This window comes from Anoplophora glabripennis, unplaced genomic scaffold (genome assembly GCF_000390285.2).
Source record: "Anoplophora glabripennis isolate ALB-LARVAE unplaced genomic scaffold, Agla_2.0 scaffold2204, whole genome shotgun sequence".
Lineage (NCBI taxonomy): Eukaryota > Metazoa > Arthropoda > Insecta > Coleoptera > Cerambycidae > Anoplophora > Anoplophora glabripennis.
The window spans coordinates 1-17,520 of record NW_019418283.1 but is presented as its reverse complement, the minus strand read 5'-3'; the positions used below and the strand labels follow the sequence as shown (position 1 = coordinate 17,520).

Genomic DNA, 17,520 nt, shown 5'->3' with positions numbered 1-17,520 from the left:
CTCACTTTCTTTTCCCCACCAGTCACGTTAATGTCAGAAAAATGCCAATCCGATGCATTTTCTACAAGAATGTATATGTTAGCTCCCCCTTTGTCAACGGTGCCTGAAATATTCTTTAGAGTCACATGGGAAATAGGCACACCACCAGTAGGTACACCTTCTTTAGATCCATAGTCCCCTTGCATGGTGATGCCGTATTTATGGATGTTTTTCAGGACTATATTTTGGTATGTGATGTCGGACACGGATCCTGTTTCCCCGTATTTGGTTTTAATCCTGATTCCGTTGTCGGAATCGACGATTTGGCAACCGTCGACCAATACTCCTTTAACTTCACTACCACCGCCTACGGAACCGATAGAAATACCATGACCACCAGAGCAGTAGTTGTTTAAGAAGTAGGTGTTTTGTCCAGAGTTCATCGCCATGCAGTCGTCTTGGTTGTAAACGGTGCAATGCTGTATGGTGATGTTGTTGCAGGAATTAACGTTAAATGCATCGGTGTTGTGACCGCCCTTGTTCTTGTCTCCATCCTTATCGTCGACGGTTATATATTCTATCACGGAATCGATACAACCATTAACTGAGACCGCATTCTTGGGGGCATTTTTAATGTATAAATTGCGAACAACGGAGTTAGTTACAGTTACCCTCAAAAACTTCGGCTTGACTTTACCTCCATTTCCTCCCAAACCATCCCACCACAGGGCACCTCTGCCGTCGAGCACGTGATTGTCGGCACCGGTGATCTCCACATTCGTTCCTTTGATCTTAATTAACGGTCCTTCCCATTCTGTGTACTGCCATACAGTGGTACCTTGAAATATCACCTTGGTACCTGGTTGAAGCCCGGTTAGATCCAAACTTACTCCATATGGTACGATTATTCCGTCGATGATGATTTCAGAACATTCCTTTTGGGCGTTTTTGATGTGGTCAGCGTTGTATTTTGAAATTGTACAGGAAACGGCAGTGACGTTTTGTGATGCCGAATGGCAGGCTACTGCTGTGAGTAGTAGGACGAACAGCGCTAAAAAATGCCCCATTTTATACTGAAAAAGAAGATTTATCCGTTATAGCTGATTTACATTGACAAGTTCTCATGAATTCATTTGAAACGTAAATAGCTACTACCACCATTGCAACCAAGTCAATAGTAAATGAAGACAAATACAAAATGAAAAAAATTTTCTTGAACAAGTTGAAAATTATTATCTTTTTAAATAGACACATGGAAAAAAAATTGTAATCCTACCATACCAATTGCACATTATTTATTTATTTATTTGATACACCATACAACACAATATATCCATTTACTGGAATGGGTGGGGACACGATATGTAGTATAAAAAAGAAAAATGACAGTAACAATTGATAAAACAATTCGAAGAAAAAAAACTATAAGTAAATTCAAAAGTAATAAAACTTAATAAAGTATTTTACATTAGTTAAAATAACAGTAGTATAAAACAGTCATATGCTTTAGTAAGTTGCACATACACAAGTTAAAATGAAAAATGCCAATAAAGACACAACATAAAATGAATAACAGTATAAGCAAGAGCCAATTAAAATAAGTTCATTATTGATTTTATGTTACAAGAAAAGATGTCAGTTATGAAGTAAACACGTGAACAGATAACCTAACCTCACTATTCTTGGCACTACTGGACTTCATGAAGAAATCGACAAGAGTTACAACATGACCAAATTCATGAAGAACTTATTTGACAACAGATTACACTTGTTCGTCTTATTCACGAAGTGACTTTATGAATTAGTTCATGCAGAAAGCGCAATGTAGAACAGCTAGAATGGTATGAAAATAAAAATAACATAAATGTACGTACCTACCTTTCGAGTGCTGTTTGTCGAATCAATCAGTGGAAGCATCAGGTACTCTATTTTATAGCGTAACTCTTATCAAATCAATGTCGATAAAAAATTCATATTTGTTGTTTATAACACTTGACTAATAATACAGGGTGTTTCGTATAAGAACAGACATATCAAATTTGGTACGTGGTGTGAGTGTACCAATCTCCAGTAAATAGAGTTCAATTGCAGCATTTTAAAGGGATGATGCAGCATTAAAATGTAACAAAACTTTGTAACCCATTGGCGGACTTAAAAAATGATTACTTTATTTTATGGGGATTTTAATTCTTAAACTTTTCTTACTCTTGTCAGTTTTCAAAAAACTTTGTCGGTTTCAACAAAAATACGAATAACTAATAATACGTATTGTAGCTGTTATTTAAAATAATCGAAAATTCAAAAGTTAGCTGTGAATTTAAACCTTAAACTTTATGATCAATCTATGAGCAAAAGTAAGAATTTTCTTACGGCCTAACCAATACAAATTAACATTTTTTCATCATCTTTTTAAATGAAATTCAAAATATCAAATATAACTTTCTTAATTATATATTGTACTATACTAACCTCCTTATCAATGAATTTAATTTCAATGAAACATTTTTTTTTGTAAATACGTACTTAAAAATATAAGATAATAATTAATATACTAAATTGAAATAATATCACTTGTAAAATATCACAATATGTGACAAATACTTTTTGAAGAGAACACGTGATGCTATTGAAACGACGATCCCATAAAAGGTAATTAACAATATATTGTGAAATGCTTTATTTTTAAATGAATTCGAATTGAACTAATAGTAGAACAACCTTCCTACTCGAGATGAAATTGTTGAATGAATATGAAGTTATGGCTGAAGTAAAAAATTCAGAGTAGTGTTTGTTTCTTGTTCTATTGCCACGTTCTTTTCTTTTCTGAATACTTTTCTCGCTTCCTTTGTTTTCATATTATCCGAAGAGATAAGCAAAGAGTAGGCAGCATGGCCTCAATCTTTGAGAAAAATTTAACATTGACAACTACAGTACGATATCTCGATTCATTTAAAAGATACGTGGGTTTTTAGTTTTTGGTCGTTTTGTTTGTTCACATCGAATAAATTATAATCTGTATCTTTTTAAAAAGAGGCGTTCTTCTAGTATTTTGCGTATAGGATATAGAAACATATGCCACATTTTTCTGCAACTTCTAGTTTTCCATTTAACACCAATTTTTTCATCAGAGCATCTGTTTCTTGATGCACATTGATGTGCGTATCAATAAAAATAATAGTCCATTAAATTGTACAAATATAGAAATTTTAGAAAAGGGAAAATTTTATAACAAACCAAAACTTATGGCGGTTTGGTTTTAGGGGGGGGAGGAGTATTTTCTGTATTGGGGTATTAGTGTACCAAATTTCAAGAAAATCTTGCAAGACGTTTCATACGAAAAAATTTTTTCTTGATCTTGAAATGACCTTGATAATTGACTTTAAGGTCAAAATCAAGGTCACCATAATTTAACCCCCTCGAAACCTGATAACTTTTGTCGATTTTTTCTTTATAAAAATCGAATTAAAAAAAATTATGGACCTGGTACATTAAAATAGGATACCCTGTATCTACTATTTAAGTTTGTTATAAATTTCTGCAGGAAATTAGTTTTTGGAATTTGGTTGCGGTGTTAAAATATATTATTTCTAGAAAATTGCTCATAAATTTATTGAAAACGTCCGTTAATATTCGTAATAATTTTCAAATATTTAGTCGTAAGAAAGATAAAGAAGGATTAGTATACTTTATACATACATTGTTTATCTCTGTATTTCATTACAGTATAAAGAATTTTAACTTTACTTCAAAATAACATCCGTAAAAACAAACAACTATTTTGTGAAAAACCAATAAACACTCGTGTTTTACACCACGACCATTATAATATACATATACAATGGGATACTATTATTTAAATTTTATGACGTCTATANTATCTATCGGCAATAATATTTTGAAAATTTCTTCAATGGTTTGATGAAAACTTAATTCTGGATTTTTCTTGGACCATGAAGAGCAACCTTGAACTGAACAATAATAGTTTGACAGTTTCTTCTTTCTATCCATAATTGCTGAAATTTTCCTCACACTATTTTCTTAAAATAACAGTGTTCAAAAAACGAACACTAAATTCAGTTTTAAATAAAATACAAAACGAAATGTCACACACAGAAGAAATATTTACCTTGTTTCGCTAGTATCAGTTGTCACCGCCAGAGGGCGAGCTCTTAGCTGCATTCGCGAATATGGTCCCTAGAGTATATACTACATGGAGTGTAGACGCTATAGAGAGAAAGGGCGCTAGCTTGGGTACTCTCTCTCACTCATTTCCTTTCTCTCTAATCATTGAGTATATTATGCACATACTTCTATCCTATATTCTATATTCTATATATATTCCTTCTATCTATAGTATGTGATATTATGCTATAGATAAAGAGCGGAGGGAGTTGCGTTAGCCAATCACGTGACAGCGTGAGAGAAAGATATTATCCAAACCTTAGATCGAAATTAAACGTGATCGCATTAGCTGTATCGAAAAAAAAATACTTCTTTTGTTCCCATTTATTTTTATTGTGAACTGTTAAGCTTCATTAGTTAATACAAAATTATAAAAGAAGATTTATTGATAACAGTGTTCATTTTTTATATAATTACCTACAATCCTTCACAGTCCTGTGGTAATTAGTAGACGTCCTTTTTCCTATTTAAGTTATAAAAAAATACAAGTAAAAAACTGGCGACTCTGGTAACATAAAGAAAATTTTTTAAATTTTTCTGCAACCAAGTACGAAACAGTATATTGTATGTTGCCTACCCAATAAAAATTGAAATGAAACTGGTAACTCCGGCAAAATATAGAAAATTTTATAAATTCTAATACACCTAATTATCTATTTGTAATGTATTATGTCGTGCCTAGCCAATAAAAATTGAAATGGAAATAAAAGAAAATAAATACAAAAATTGGAAGAATGGTGGAACTATAGAGGAACTGAATGCAGTTTTGGGTTGGTCAGTGCCATAATGGTTCACCGGAATTTTTTCTGATTTTTCAGAACCCTATAACTTTTTTAAAAAATGGATAGCCCACGAGAATTATCAAAAAAGTGCTCAATTACATAACAGTACCGGAGAACGCGCCGCCATCTATGGTTCAATTAATTCACCTGTGAATGTGAAGCTGTTACAGTTGGTAGTTCCGCAGTTCTAGTGTAACTTCTCAGCGACAGATGGCGGCATGATAATTTGGAACTATTTAGTGCAACTTGATTGGTCAGTGGACATAATTGAGCGTTCCACTTCACTGAACCGTGAACGTGTTATAATGGCACGACTTTTTGCATTCACTTTCTTACTCTGGCAAGTGGCAACACTGATTGTTTTCATTATAAATCATTCCTGTCATCTGCTGTAAATATTTATTATTTACCGTCTCAGATTCAAGAAAATATCGAAAAACTGTGTTTTTATCGTGTAAGTAATATACATGTATAACATTTGCTTTGTCTATTAATGAATTATATATTTTTAGTTTATTGGAATGAAGAATACCGAGGATATAGATACTCCTGTTATGTGCGAGGTAGAACTAACAAAACCGAAATTTATCGTTCACAAATTTGTGTCAGAAATAACAGAACATAAAATTGTATTCCAAGTAATTAAAATGATAGATTCATTATTCATCTATATCAATGATAAAGATCGTCTTCAGTTTAGCGATTTATCATTTGCTATGACAAATCGGTACGACAAATGCCCAACTGGTACTACGTTAATAGGCAACTTTTCTGAAGAGGTCTCAAAAAATATCGCTTGTAGAATCTCAAAAAAAGTTAACAAAGCAGTGTATTTGAGTTGTAACGTTGAGCAAGATAGATTGCTTATTCCCCTCATCGAGAAGAGATTGTATGAGGAAATTAAGTCGTATCCGGATAAATTTTAAGTTGTAATAATTGTGTAGAAATAAATATTTATTTTCATATTTTATTTTTTTACTCGAGTTATTGTAAAAATGTAAATCCTGTTTTGTACTTTTTGTAACAATTTTTTATTTATTTTTCTCAAACGAAATAGGTATTTAAGAAAAATTTAGTTTTTTGCACTGAAACGTAAAGTAATCAAACAAACATAATTATAGTCACGCATTTATTTTTCAAGTACTAATAAAAAATTAGTATGATATAATGTATGTAGGTATATATAATAAATATTTGTATATATCTATATTAATACATTCCCATTCCGATCTATATGCACATTATTTTTCTTCTATTCCAAAATAAGGAAAAAATATTTGTTTCATTGTAAAATGAAATAAAATCAACAAATTGTCGGCAAATAGTGATGAAATATTTGCAGCACATTAAAACAAAATATTTGTATAATTTTTTCAGTAACTAAAATATTTGTATGTTTCCATAAATTTCCCATTTAAAAAACAATAAAATACACATCACTATTTGCAAATAAATTCAGGTTGTTGTTACCTAAATTAATTGTCGACCGTTAATGCGTTAAAGAGAAATTTATTTCAGACTCGACATAGTTACCTCCCAAAATTAGTAGTTTAATCAATTTTAAATATTATCTGTCTCAGTGCGTACTCCCTGAACTAATACACAAACTTCAGAATAAAGAAAATATTAAATACTGTACATGGTGGACCAAATTCAAATGAGTTTGGAAATAGATTTTATATGAAGCACAAGCTTATGATTTTCCCCTTCACTCTGTATTTTACTCAAAAATAGTATATTATTAGGATTAAAAGTATTACTTTTATTGAAAATATGTTGCTTTATATCCTCCCGGATTGGTAGAACGTCGATAATTTCTCAGATATGTTAATGGAGTGTCATCGAATGGTGGTCGGTATTCATAAAATCAGTGCCGTCTCGCAAGTGGCAAAATTTTTGAAACTAAACTACTGTAAAGAGTACAGTGGACACGCATTACGACAAACATCTGCTACTATTTTAGTTGATGGCTATGGTGACCACACTTGTCTTAAAAGACATGGAGGATCAAGATCGAGCACTGTGGCAGAAGACTACATTGAACTTTTGAATAAAGAAAATATTGCGAAAAGAATAGTGAAAGTACCTTTTTCATTTTTGATTTTACAACATCTGGAAATAATATAACTATTAATGAAAACGTATTGGATTGCTTTGAGAATTGCTCCAAGAATGAAGGTAATGACAGTTTTAGTGGTTTATTTAATTTTAATAGTTGCCTAAACCTACCTACTTAACTTTAGCTCCTAGGATTAAAAATGAATACTTTTGTTGCTAAAATACCATTTTTTTTCTCAGGAAGGAATGTCAACCTTTTAGATACTCGACGGTCAAAAAATGTTATAATTTTGTAACGGTTGGAGAAAAAGTATTTTCAGAAAATTTTTGCACTTTATCAATCTAATTTCAAAATTATTATATTCCAAGAACAGGGAAAACTTTTACCGCTTTTTTCCTTATATGTAGTTTTTAAGGTAACCAAAATACCCGAGTTTTTCTCGCCCTGTATAGGGTGCAATCAACAACTATAAAGTAGGTAGAGTCATGCTTTCATAGCACCTATGGATTAGTAGGTCATTCCATCGGTAGATACAAAGTAATGCTTTCTGCCAGTAGGCATCGAATAGCAATGTCTTTTAAGATAATCAGGGTTCGTAGTTCAAATGTAATAAAGAATTCCCCGACTTTACCAGGTTTTCCGACTTATAAAAAAAAAATCCAGGTCACTTTTAGTTCATTTTTACATACCAATTGATGTTTATGTATTAAACTTTTCTCAACTGGACTCCATAATCTTTTTTATACCTAAAGAACCTCTTATGAAAGTTTAAAACTGCAAAGTTTTCTTTTTGGGCCTGCGTTCACAAAATTTCCCGTAGCAAACCTCAAATTCCCTGACTTTCATAAATATTTTTAAAATTCCCTGATTATTCCGTTTTTTTATGAAGAATAATGAATTCCCCGACTTTTCCTGGTACATATTCCCGGCAACTATGAACTCTGGATAATACATAAACTTTGTAGGTTATATCTTACAAAGTAACCTACCAGTAGGTACAAACTAATGCTCTATACAATTAGGTATCGAGTAGTGATGACATTTCAACAAACTTTGTAGGTTATTTTTTATATACCGACCTATACCAGTAGGTATAGTTGTTACGATGTCAATTGGAACCTGTAAATCTTAAAACACAGGACCGTATGCACTTCTCCTGAAATTTTTTCCTATGCTTTGACCATGATGTGTCTCGTAATTTATACTCGAATAGCAATTCGGCGAGTCCGCCTGATGTAGAATTGATGGCGGCGCGCTGGTCATCAAAGCAAACCTGTATTGGTCCACTAGGTCGTAAATAATTTTTTTGTATGGTGCACGGGTTCACTTAGCTTTGCCGCTTTGTCAGTGCAGTGCAGAGCATTGCTTGTCGGGGTATGTTGTTGGTATAATACGTATTATTATTTATTAGTTGATATTTTTGTTCATATCGTAACCAGTAAAGGGTAATAGTTATTAAAATAAATGTTATATGTAATTATCTAGTAATTTAGCGTGGCTCTCTGGAGACTCTTTGAAGCGGAGGATAACGAAATAACTCGGGAAAATCCCCAAATAGTGGAACCGGTTTTTGTCGAAAGTATCGAAACAAACTCAGAGTTTAAAAACAAAGATTTACACGTAAAAAGTCAACGTATTATATTAAATATATATGAAGGTTTGAAAATTAAAAATAGTGAACAATGTGATAAAAAAAAGTTCGGAAACGTATTAACGAATTAACTAAGATATCAAAAACGAGAATTTATCGCGTAACTAAAGAAGGATTGATCACGGTACAAAGAGGAAACGGAAAAATACAAAATTAAAGAAAATTAACGATTTTACCAGATGTAATGCGGCTCACAATTTATAATATGTATAAAGAAAATAAAGTTCCTACTTTAAACATGATTCTAGATAAATTAAGCGATTATCCTGATTATAATTATAAATCTTTAAATATTTTACGACGTACTTTATTACAATGCGATTTTAAACATAAAAAAACGACAATCGTATGGTCATTATATGGTAATATAGCTCGGAATATTGTATATCTAGACGAGACAGGGTTAAATTTTTCTGGATGTCTATGGATTACGTAGAATTTATGAGTTAAATGTTTTTATGTGGTTCCAATTGAGATCGTAACAACTATACAAAGTAATGCTTTGTATAGTTGCCAGTAGGCATCGAAAGCAATGACATTTGTAGGTTATACCTTACAGAATAACCTACCAGTAGGTACAAAGTAATGGTTTATGCCAGTAGGCGTCGAAAGAAATGACAATTGTAGGTTATACCTTACAGAGCAACCTACCGGTAGGTACAAAGTAAGGGTTTTGCCAGTAGGTGTTAGATAGCAATGACATTTGTAGGTTATATCTTACAGAGTAACCTACCAGTAGGTACAAAGTAACGGTTTATACCAGTAGGCGTCGAAAGCAATGACATTTGTAGGTTATACCTTACAGAGTAACCTACCGGTAGGTACAAAATAAGGGTTTATGCCAGTAAGTGTTCGATAGCAGTCATTTGTAGGTTATATCTTACAGAGTAACCTACCAGGGTACAAAGTAACGGTTTATACCAGTAGGCGTCGAAAGCAATGACATTTGTAGGTTATACCTTACAGAGTAACCTACCGGTAGGTACAAAATAAGGGTTTATGCCAGTAAGTGTTCGATAGCAGTCATTTGTAGGTTATATCTTACAGAGTAACCTACCAGGGTACAAAGTAACGGTTTATACCAGTAGGCGTCGAAAGCAATGACATTTGTAGGTTATACCTTACAGAGTAACCTACCGGTAGGTACAAAATAAGGGTTTATGCCAGTAGGTGTTCGATAGCAATGTCATTTGTAGGTTATATCTTACAGAGTAACCTACCAGTAGGTACAAAGTAACGGTTTATACCAGTAGGTGTTAGATAGCGATGACATTTGTAGGTTATATCTTACAGAACAACCTACCAGTAGGTAAAAAGTAACGGATTATGCCAGTAGGCGTTAGGTATCAATGACATTTAAAATATGACTCATACTTTGTAAGTTATATTGCACCCACTGTTGCAATTTTTCATTCCTACAGTACCGTGAACTCTTCAAGCTGAATCAATAAATTTTTCTTCAACTGCATATTTACGAATTTATATTATTACACCTTGTGCACATAAAGAAGAACTGTTTTTGTTCGAAATGAAAGGGACAGTGCATATAAACGTCTTGCCATTTGCAATGGCCGACTCGGAACAAAACAACTGCTATCCTGAAATCTAACGTACAGTGAAACAAGCAATAACTATAATTAACTCTCTCTTCTCATTTTATTTAATAACATACCAGTAATGTCAATAAAAAAATCGTTACAATAAAAATATATAATACAACTATGTACAAATTCAATGGCAGTTATGAGCTATTTATCTAAAAATGCAAATGAATGAAACCAGAAAGAATACATTTAACCTGTTCACATTGTAGAAACTCAAAAGAAAACGGAGCGACTCGACTCGAAAACGTTTGGATAAGGGACACGATATTAAAACAAAGTCGTTGACTTGATGTAACACTTCGGCGAGACGATTAGTCAAACTTAGGAATAAAGATACTAGATGACGACTATCTCATAACGTCCCCGTCACTTTCAATAAAGGTGACAGGGTTTTGTGAGTCACCATCTAGTATTTTCATTTCTAAGTTCGACTGATTGTGGAACTATATTACATGTATACAGGGTGTATGTTAAAGAATGGGCCACTAGATTCTATGACGAAAATTAATGGGGAAAACTCATATGCAACGTTGCTCATAAACGCTTAGTTTTCGAGATACAGGGTGTTGAAGTGGAAAAATAAAAATGAATTTTAGATACGTTAACGAAATTTGTTCTAATTTGATGAGGAGTTTTAACGAAGACCTTCATCATTTGCAGCGATTTCACGTCAATACAAAAAACCGGTGTCGTGCAAACAATATTTTCGACTCTTTTCTAAAAAATAAATGTTACGCCACTGCATAAAGCGAAAATAAATAACATTTTTCAAATTTTTAATGATTTTTCAGCATAAAAGTACTTGTTCTACATCGCTGAGACAGTTTTTGAAAAAAGTGTGTTTAAAATCGGCAAGGAAGTGCACGCTACTGGTTTTTTATATTGATATGAAATCGCAGCAAATGATGTAGGTCCTCATATCAAATTAGAAAAAATTCCCATAACGTATCTCCGATAAGCCTGAAAATCGTTTTTATTTTTTTATTTTAACATCCTGTATCTCGAAAACCAACCCCATTAATTTTCATCATAGAATGTAGTGGTAAAATTTGTCTCATTCTTTAATGAACACCCGGTATAAACAAGGAGGTAATGCTTAAATACTGTATTAAGTATTTGACGATTTAAAAAAAATGTTCCATTAAAATGCACTGATATTGCATTGTTAGACTTTGTTGGCAATAGATTCAGCTTACATTTCGAAATAAAAATGAACGGCTTCAGTATTGCTAGTAGGTACTAAAAAAAATTTTTTCAGCCAAAAACCGGCCCTCATTTGTTTTCTGATAGAGCTGTTACATTATTAAAAAAGATTCAACGAAAATGATATGTTTCATATTAACTTCAACGGAGCGGGTAAAAAATATTTGATGGGAGTGACAACAATTCTGCGTCTATTTTAACCAGGGTTTTGAAGTGGCAGTTAAGTATTGGAAATGTCAAATTGGCACACTAAAAAAAACTATACTTCAGATATGACATTCACTTATTGTACTCGCTTAAGTTTGTCCCAAAGATGTAGCTTGCAAACAATCACTATCACTATACAGGGTGATTCGCAACTTATCCAAAAATATTTGAGAATACATGCTTCATGAAAAATGGAGTCATCGTAAAAAAAATTTTTGTAAAATCCTTATAGTTCTGAAAAAAAATTATTGAAGTTGTAGTATTTTCAACCTTTACATTGCTGGGCTACTATAGTTTCTAGCATGTGCGCATTGCGCTCTCTCTCCACATGGCCCCAGGCGATTACGAATAGTGAAATCCGATTTTATTATTATCGTTGTGATAGTGTTTACATTAGTTTTTCAAGTGTTAAAAATGGTTTACATGTACAGCAACTCGGAGTTGATGGATATTGTTTTAATTTATGGTCAAGCAACACAACATTTGTGTTAATTCGTAGAAACAAAAATGTATTTGTAAGTGTCCTCTGTACATTTAAATTTTTTTTGTTGAAGTTCTGAATCTCCCTGTATATTGATGGAAAAACTGATCAGATTTAATTAGGATCGCCACCTGTGAAGTCTATTTGGGTCGGTAACTTGGAAATAAAATTAAAATGAATAACATTGTGACCTCTTTACGATACGATGGTTTTTCGGACAACAGTACAGCGATACCGCTGACGAAGGCGAGATCACCCCCACCATCCTACTGCGGAGGCATGACCCCATTCCACACGATTAGACTCGCGTGGCGCACTATTGGCACGCGGCGATGTAAGAAATTGCATCGCACGTCATCAACGTGTAATAACGTCATAGTTTCTTTAGAGTTCCTATATCAGAAAATAATGAATGTATCTCTCCCACTTAATAAAATAATTGTGTCAACAGCTGTTCCTTCTAAAAAAAAAACTACTAGCTATCATATAACTTTTTTAATTTATCACAACACATTGTCCTAATCCACGATCTTAGCTACGATTCACAATAACGTCAAAATTTTGCCGGAAAAATAAATCGTTTAAGGGGTTAAACATACTAGACCTTCCAAATAAATATCCACATAAAACGGAAACCCCTTGCTTTCCATCTATTGAATAATCGAATAAGTATTGTAACTGTAACTGAATTAAAATGGTAACTTTTTTTTAACTTATAAAAAAGTAAAAAAAAAATCATGATGCACTTATTATTACACTAACAAAACAACATTCTCGACAAACGACACTCGTTTGTGCTTAATGAAAAGTGTCGCTTAAGTTGCCAGCGCTGAAAACATTAATGTGTTAATACTGTGTATCTACCCTACAACACTCTACGTGTTGTACACAATTAACCTTAAAATTCAGTTTAGAAAATGACGAATCGATGCCGTTCGCTTACTTCGGTAAATTCAGCGTTTGGGATAAGAAAAATGGAAATTTTAAATTCCTGGGAAAAGTGCTTTGGGAATATCGGAAAAAATTGACTCCTATACAGAGTGTCCAGAAATCGTGAGCAACAAATTTTACAGTCGTAAAAATAACTCGACATTGACAAAGTTGCATAAATTTTTTTAATTAAAATATGGTTAGAATTTTTTTCGTCATGCGATTTTTTTCAAATTTAACACGTTTATTATTGGTGGCAAACAGCATTTATGAGAAAAAGAGCATCAAAATTCTGTAACAAAATATTTATCATAACTTTTTTCATTTGATTTTTCAAAAAACTAAGCAGCTTATAATTGACGGTCATTAAAAAATGTTACAGAAAGATTCTTTTGATATAATTAAGTAGAATTTAACCGGTACCGAGAAAAAATGCAATCAATATTTGGAGACCAGCCTAAAAATTCAAAATTCTAATCTTTCAGTACATTTTTTGATGGAAAAGTGCAACGATACATCTGTTCTCACTTTCAATCTGCAAATTGCAACATACTTGCACACAAAAACGGGCATTTTTCTCAATGTTAAAAAGCCTTCGATAGCCTTTTGTACAAGTTACAAGTTTTAAACACTCCGGACAATACATCTAATCAGGAGATTTCTTGAAAACCGAAAAATATGAAAAGTAAATAATGGCATTCCGAAAGATTTACATTGGTGCGAGGAACAAAAAAAAAGTCTGCAGCCCATGTCTTCCACAATTTTCACGTATGTCAGCAATGGATATCGAATTCCTTAGAATGCATTTTGGACTGCGAAATGAACTTTTCCACAAGTTGAAAGTTTTAGACAGAAAATTTCTTGAAAACAGAAAAATACGGATAAAAGTAAATAATAGCTTTGAAAGATTTACACTGGAAGGAAAATAAAATTTACTATTTATAACATGCAAATAACCCAGCAATCTAGCTCCCAACAAAAATTTTCGCTGATTTACGATCGTTCATATCTCGTACTGAATACCAGTCAAACAAATGAAGGCTAGAACTGAATTCCATTAAATCTCAACTTACAATTTTTAATCGTGCACTTAAGTCCGTGTCTCCAACGATTTTTACGTCCATAATGGATGTCGAATACTTTGGGATGCATTTTGGACTATGAAATGAACTTTTGCACAAGTTGAAGGTTTTAGAGACAGAAAATTTCTTGAAAACAGCAAAATATAGATAAAAGTAAATAGTAACTTTCAAAGATGGAAAGAAAATAAAATGTACTATTTATAATATGCAAATGACGCAGCAATCTCGTATCTTGTACTGAATTCCAGTTAAACAAATGAAGGCTACAACTGAATCCTGTTAAATCTCAATTTAACATTTTTAATCGTTCCTTAAGTCCACGTCTCCAACGATTTCCTTGGCCAATCACAAACTTACGTTGATAATGGATGTCGAATACTTATGAATACATTTTGGACTACAAAATGAACCGGCAAGTACATACTTGAATTGATTAAGGAACGGATCAGTCAAGAGTCAAAAACTGCAAAAAAACGACTTAAAAAAACAAATAACAATCCAGATTTGAGGCAGCTGTTTGAGGGTAAAAATAAAATCCAATCTAGTGCTATGGAAGGCTCGAGAAACGAGAATAAATAAGCATAAACGCAAAGGGACCGGCAAATTTGAGTCCTGCATGATAAAATTGTTGTAAAATTAAGAAATGTGAGATTTTTTATGTTTTTTGATGTTGCAAATGGAATTTTGAAAAAACCAAAAAAATTTGAACGGGAAACATAATCATAAAGCATTTAGTGCAATTTTTTTAAACACGTTAATATCTTGTTACTGATTTGAAACAGAATGTTTTTGTAAAATTTACTAAAGATTTGGCTATTCTGCAAAATTAAAACAAAAATGTAAAATAACAGTTACAATCAATTTTCTAGCCAATAAGTGTCATCTAAAACCTGCAAGGCTTCAGAATTCTGGTGTAGTATTTTTCTTAGGTGCAGTTTCTTACCAATGACATGTATAACAAATTGGAAAAAAATCGCTTCACTGAAAAAAAGTAGACATCGTAACCAAAAAACTTACTGAGTAAAACGACTCCCTAAATTCCTCGGTTGCACCTCCCGGACACCCTGCATAGCTATCGAAGGAAACGACGTACAACGAGATACTTTACGTCAAAAAAATACATATATTTAAGGTTAGTTGCGACACATACACGGTACATTTGGCGAGACGGATACAACAACACCCAGTAGTTCCTAGACCTCGAGCTAACAAGGAAATGTATTATCTCTGCATGAAACAGCCGAACAGCTGACGGCAAATGTGATGAAGGATGTACTTGGACGAAGATGTTCCTCGATTTTCTGTATTGACTTCTAGTATGTTGACGTCTGGTTACTTCCTCGGCGAGAACCGGGGATTGGTGGGCGCGTGCGTGAAGCTGCGCAACTCGTAGCTCATGTCTATCCCGTGAGCCGTCGCGGTGTCCATGTCGCACTTGCGGAAAATTATCATCCTTATGTCGCTGTGCAGGTATATCTTACCCGATTTTGAACTCATAAATCTGAAAAATATAATGTACTGTAACAAAAGCAACAAAGAAATGAAAAAAAAAAATTACTTTGGCAACAATGCACCCAAAAACGTCGAATTACCTTAAATGAATTAAATATCTCAGCCACTTTGGGCCCCATTCCAGGTTGGTGTCCTTGCAATTCGTAGGCATGTATAGGGTGCGTTGGCGGATGAACGTTTGCGAATTTGGCGGCATATCAGAGAGATCATACATGATGACGAACATCTTCACGACAGTTCGCAGGGGATTGAATAACGTCACCTGCACCGTTCCCGACTTTGGAACATTATAACCCTTCTTTCCGAGGTTTATATGTCCCTAAAACGAAAGCGTTATAAGATTGTTCGAAAACAAGGCGATGCGCTTAACCATTACCACCTGTTATAAAGCCTCAACGCTCCGCCTATGACGTAATTAATCTTTACTTTACTTTAAAAAGTATTAAACAAATTCAAAATTCAAAATATTTTCAAAGACGGCACTCGAAACGGTAATCCTAAAGTAAAACGCAGAAATAGTAATGTCTTACCTGTCGTAGCTAATTTTGCTTATAGTCCCGGCAGTATCTGTTTCGGGTTGGGTATACGCATATGATCGGAGATTTTTGCTTTAACGGCTTCTAAATAACATCCGAAATTATAATTTTTCTATGCAAATAGAAAAAAACATGGGCTTAATTGTTATTGCAAAAAAGTATAGAAAAATAGCAAAAAAAAATCTTTTTTTTCTAGGATTTCTCGTCGACAACTTCGCAACTATTCGTTTTAGACAAAAATGGAAGAGGAAAGAAAGTTTTGTAATTAACTTTTGAACAAGATAGTCAGTTGTAATTCGAAAAAATAATTATTGTTATTGAAAAAATTGGAAAAATCATTTAAAAAATTGCAAAAAATGCTAGGTTAGTTCAAATTTTTTCAGACAATTGAATAATACCTAGGATCTTCGTACTTTTCCCAATTAAACTTCTTAGTGCATAGAATCATCACACCAAATTTCATCCAATTCGGTTTGATAGTTTTTACATAACAATTGTTAAAAATTTTTTTTAATTAAAAAATTTTCAAAATCAAATTTCTAAAAATCTAAAGCCTTTGAATACTTGAAAATTTCACCACAAAAAGAAGAGCTCTCAAGCTTTAAAATGCTTTTTGAAAAATTCAAATCGGATGCAATAATTTAATATTTTTAAAAATTTTTTTTTTATTTTAAAATATGTTTTAAAAGTACTCGGAAAGACAAGTATTTTAAAAAAAACCCTGATGATCCGCCCATTATTTTCAGTTATAGCTCGTTAAAGTTAACCCTTATTTACAGCAAAACTATAAGGATATAAGGGCTATTTTTTGAACTAATGGGTTTCATTCCAGATATAAATTTTCAAAATTTGCAATCACGGGCGTCCCATTTAAAACGTCACTCAAAGATATTGAAGACCGCATGAAATCAATGAAATATCAGTGGTGGAGGGAGCAAACGCACAGCTACTCTGATCTGAATTCTCAAGTTCAAAAATCTTATCCTTTTTTATATAAATAAAAAATAAATTTTAAATAAATATTTTAAAAGTAAACGAAAAAAATTAAAATTATAATCATGCACAATTTATTTTTTTTTGAAAGATTTTTAGAAATTTATCGTACAACTAGAAATTAATACCAATTTTCAGTTGTTTATTTAAATAATTATTGTTTAACCAATTTTATAAATATTTAAAGAAACTTACTAGTATTACCTTGTACAACATGCAAAAATTTTGGTCGTGAATATTAACAGTAAATAAATAAACAAAATAAATTAATCATTTTTTAAAGTAACTGTTTATCGGCATGTCAAACGTCCAATAATCA

General features: G+C 32.6%; 3 protein-coding genes across 3 annotated transcripts; 1 reads left to right on the top strand and 2 right to left on the bottom strand.

Moving 5' to 3' along the window:
• Positions 1–5: 5 nt before the first annotated feature.
• LOC108916234 (polygalacturonase-like) lies at positions 6–1,893 on the bottom strand (the record flags this gene model as incomplete). The annotated part of the gene is made up of 2 exons (XM_018722443.1): positions 1,858–1,893; positions 6–1,052 (listed from the first exon to the last, which is right to left on the bottom strand). A coding segment is annotated over exon 2 (1,041 nt), but the record flags the coding sequence as incomplete, so codon positions are not given.
• Positions 1,894–5,277: 3,384 nt separating this feature from the next.
• On the top strand, positions 5,278–6,058 carry LOC111692609. The gene is made up of 2 exons (XM_023456675.1): positions 5,278–5,397; positions 5,456–6,058. Exon 2 carries the CDS (start codon positions 5,465–5,467, stop codon positions 5,867–5,869), a length of 405 nt encoding a protein of 134 aa, XP_023312443.1. The 5' UTR covers positions 5,278–5,397; positions 5,456–5,464; the 3' UTR covers positions 5,870–6,058.
• Positions 6,059–12,628: 6,570 nt separating this feature from the next.
• On the bottom strand, positions 12,629–15,991 carry LOC111692608 (protein FAM214A-like; the record flags this gene model as incomplete). The annotated part of the gene is made up of 2 exons (XM_023456674.1): positions 12,629–15,661; positions 15,753–15,991. Coding segments are annotated over 2 exons (408 nt in total), but the record flags the coding sequence as incomplete, so codon positions are not given.
• Between the last annotated feature and the right edge of the window lie 1,529 nt (positions 15,992–17,520).

Excerpts from the sequence above, each read along its gene's own strand:
- LOC111692609 (XM_023456675.1), top strand. The coding sequence starts at position 5,465 with ATGAAGAATACCGAGGATATAGATACTCCTGTTATGTGCGAGGTAGAA.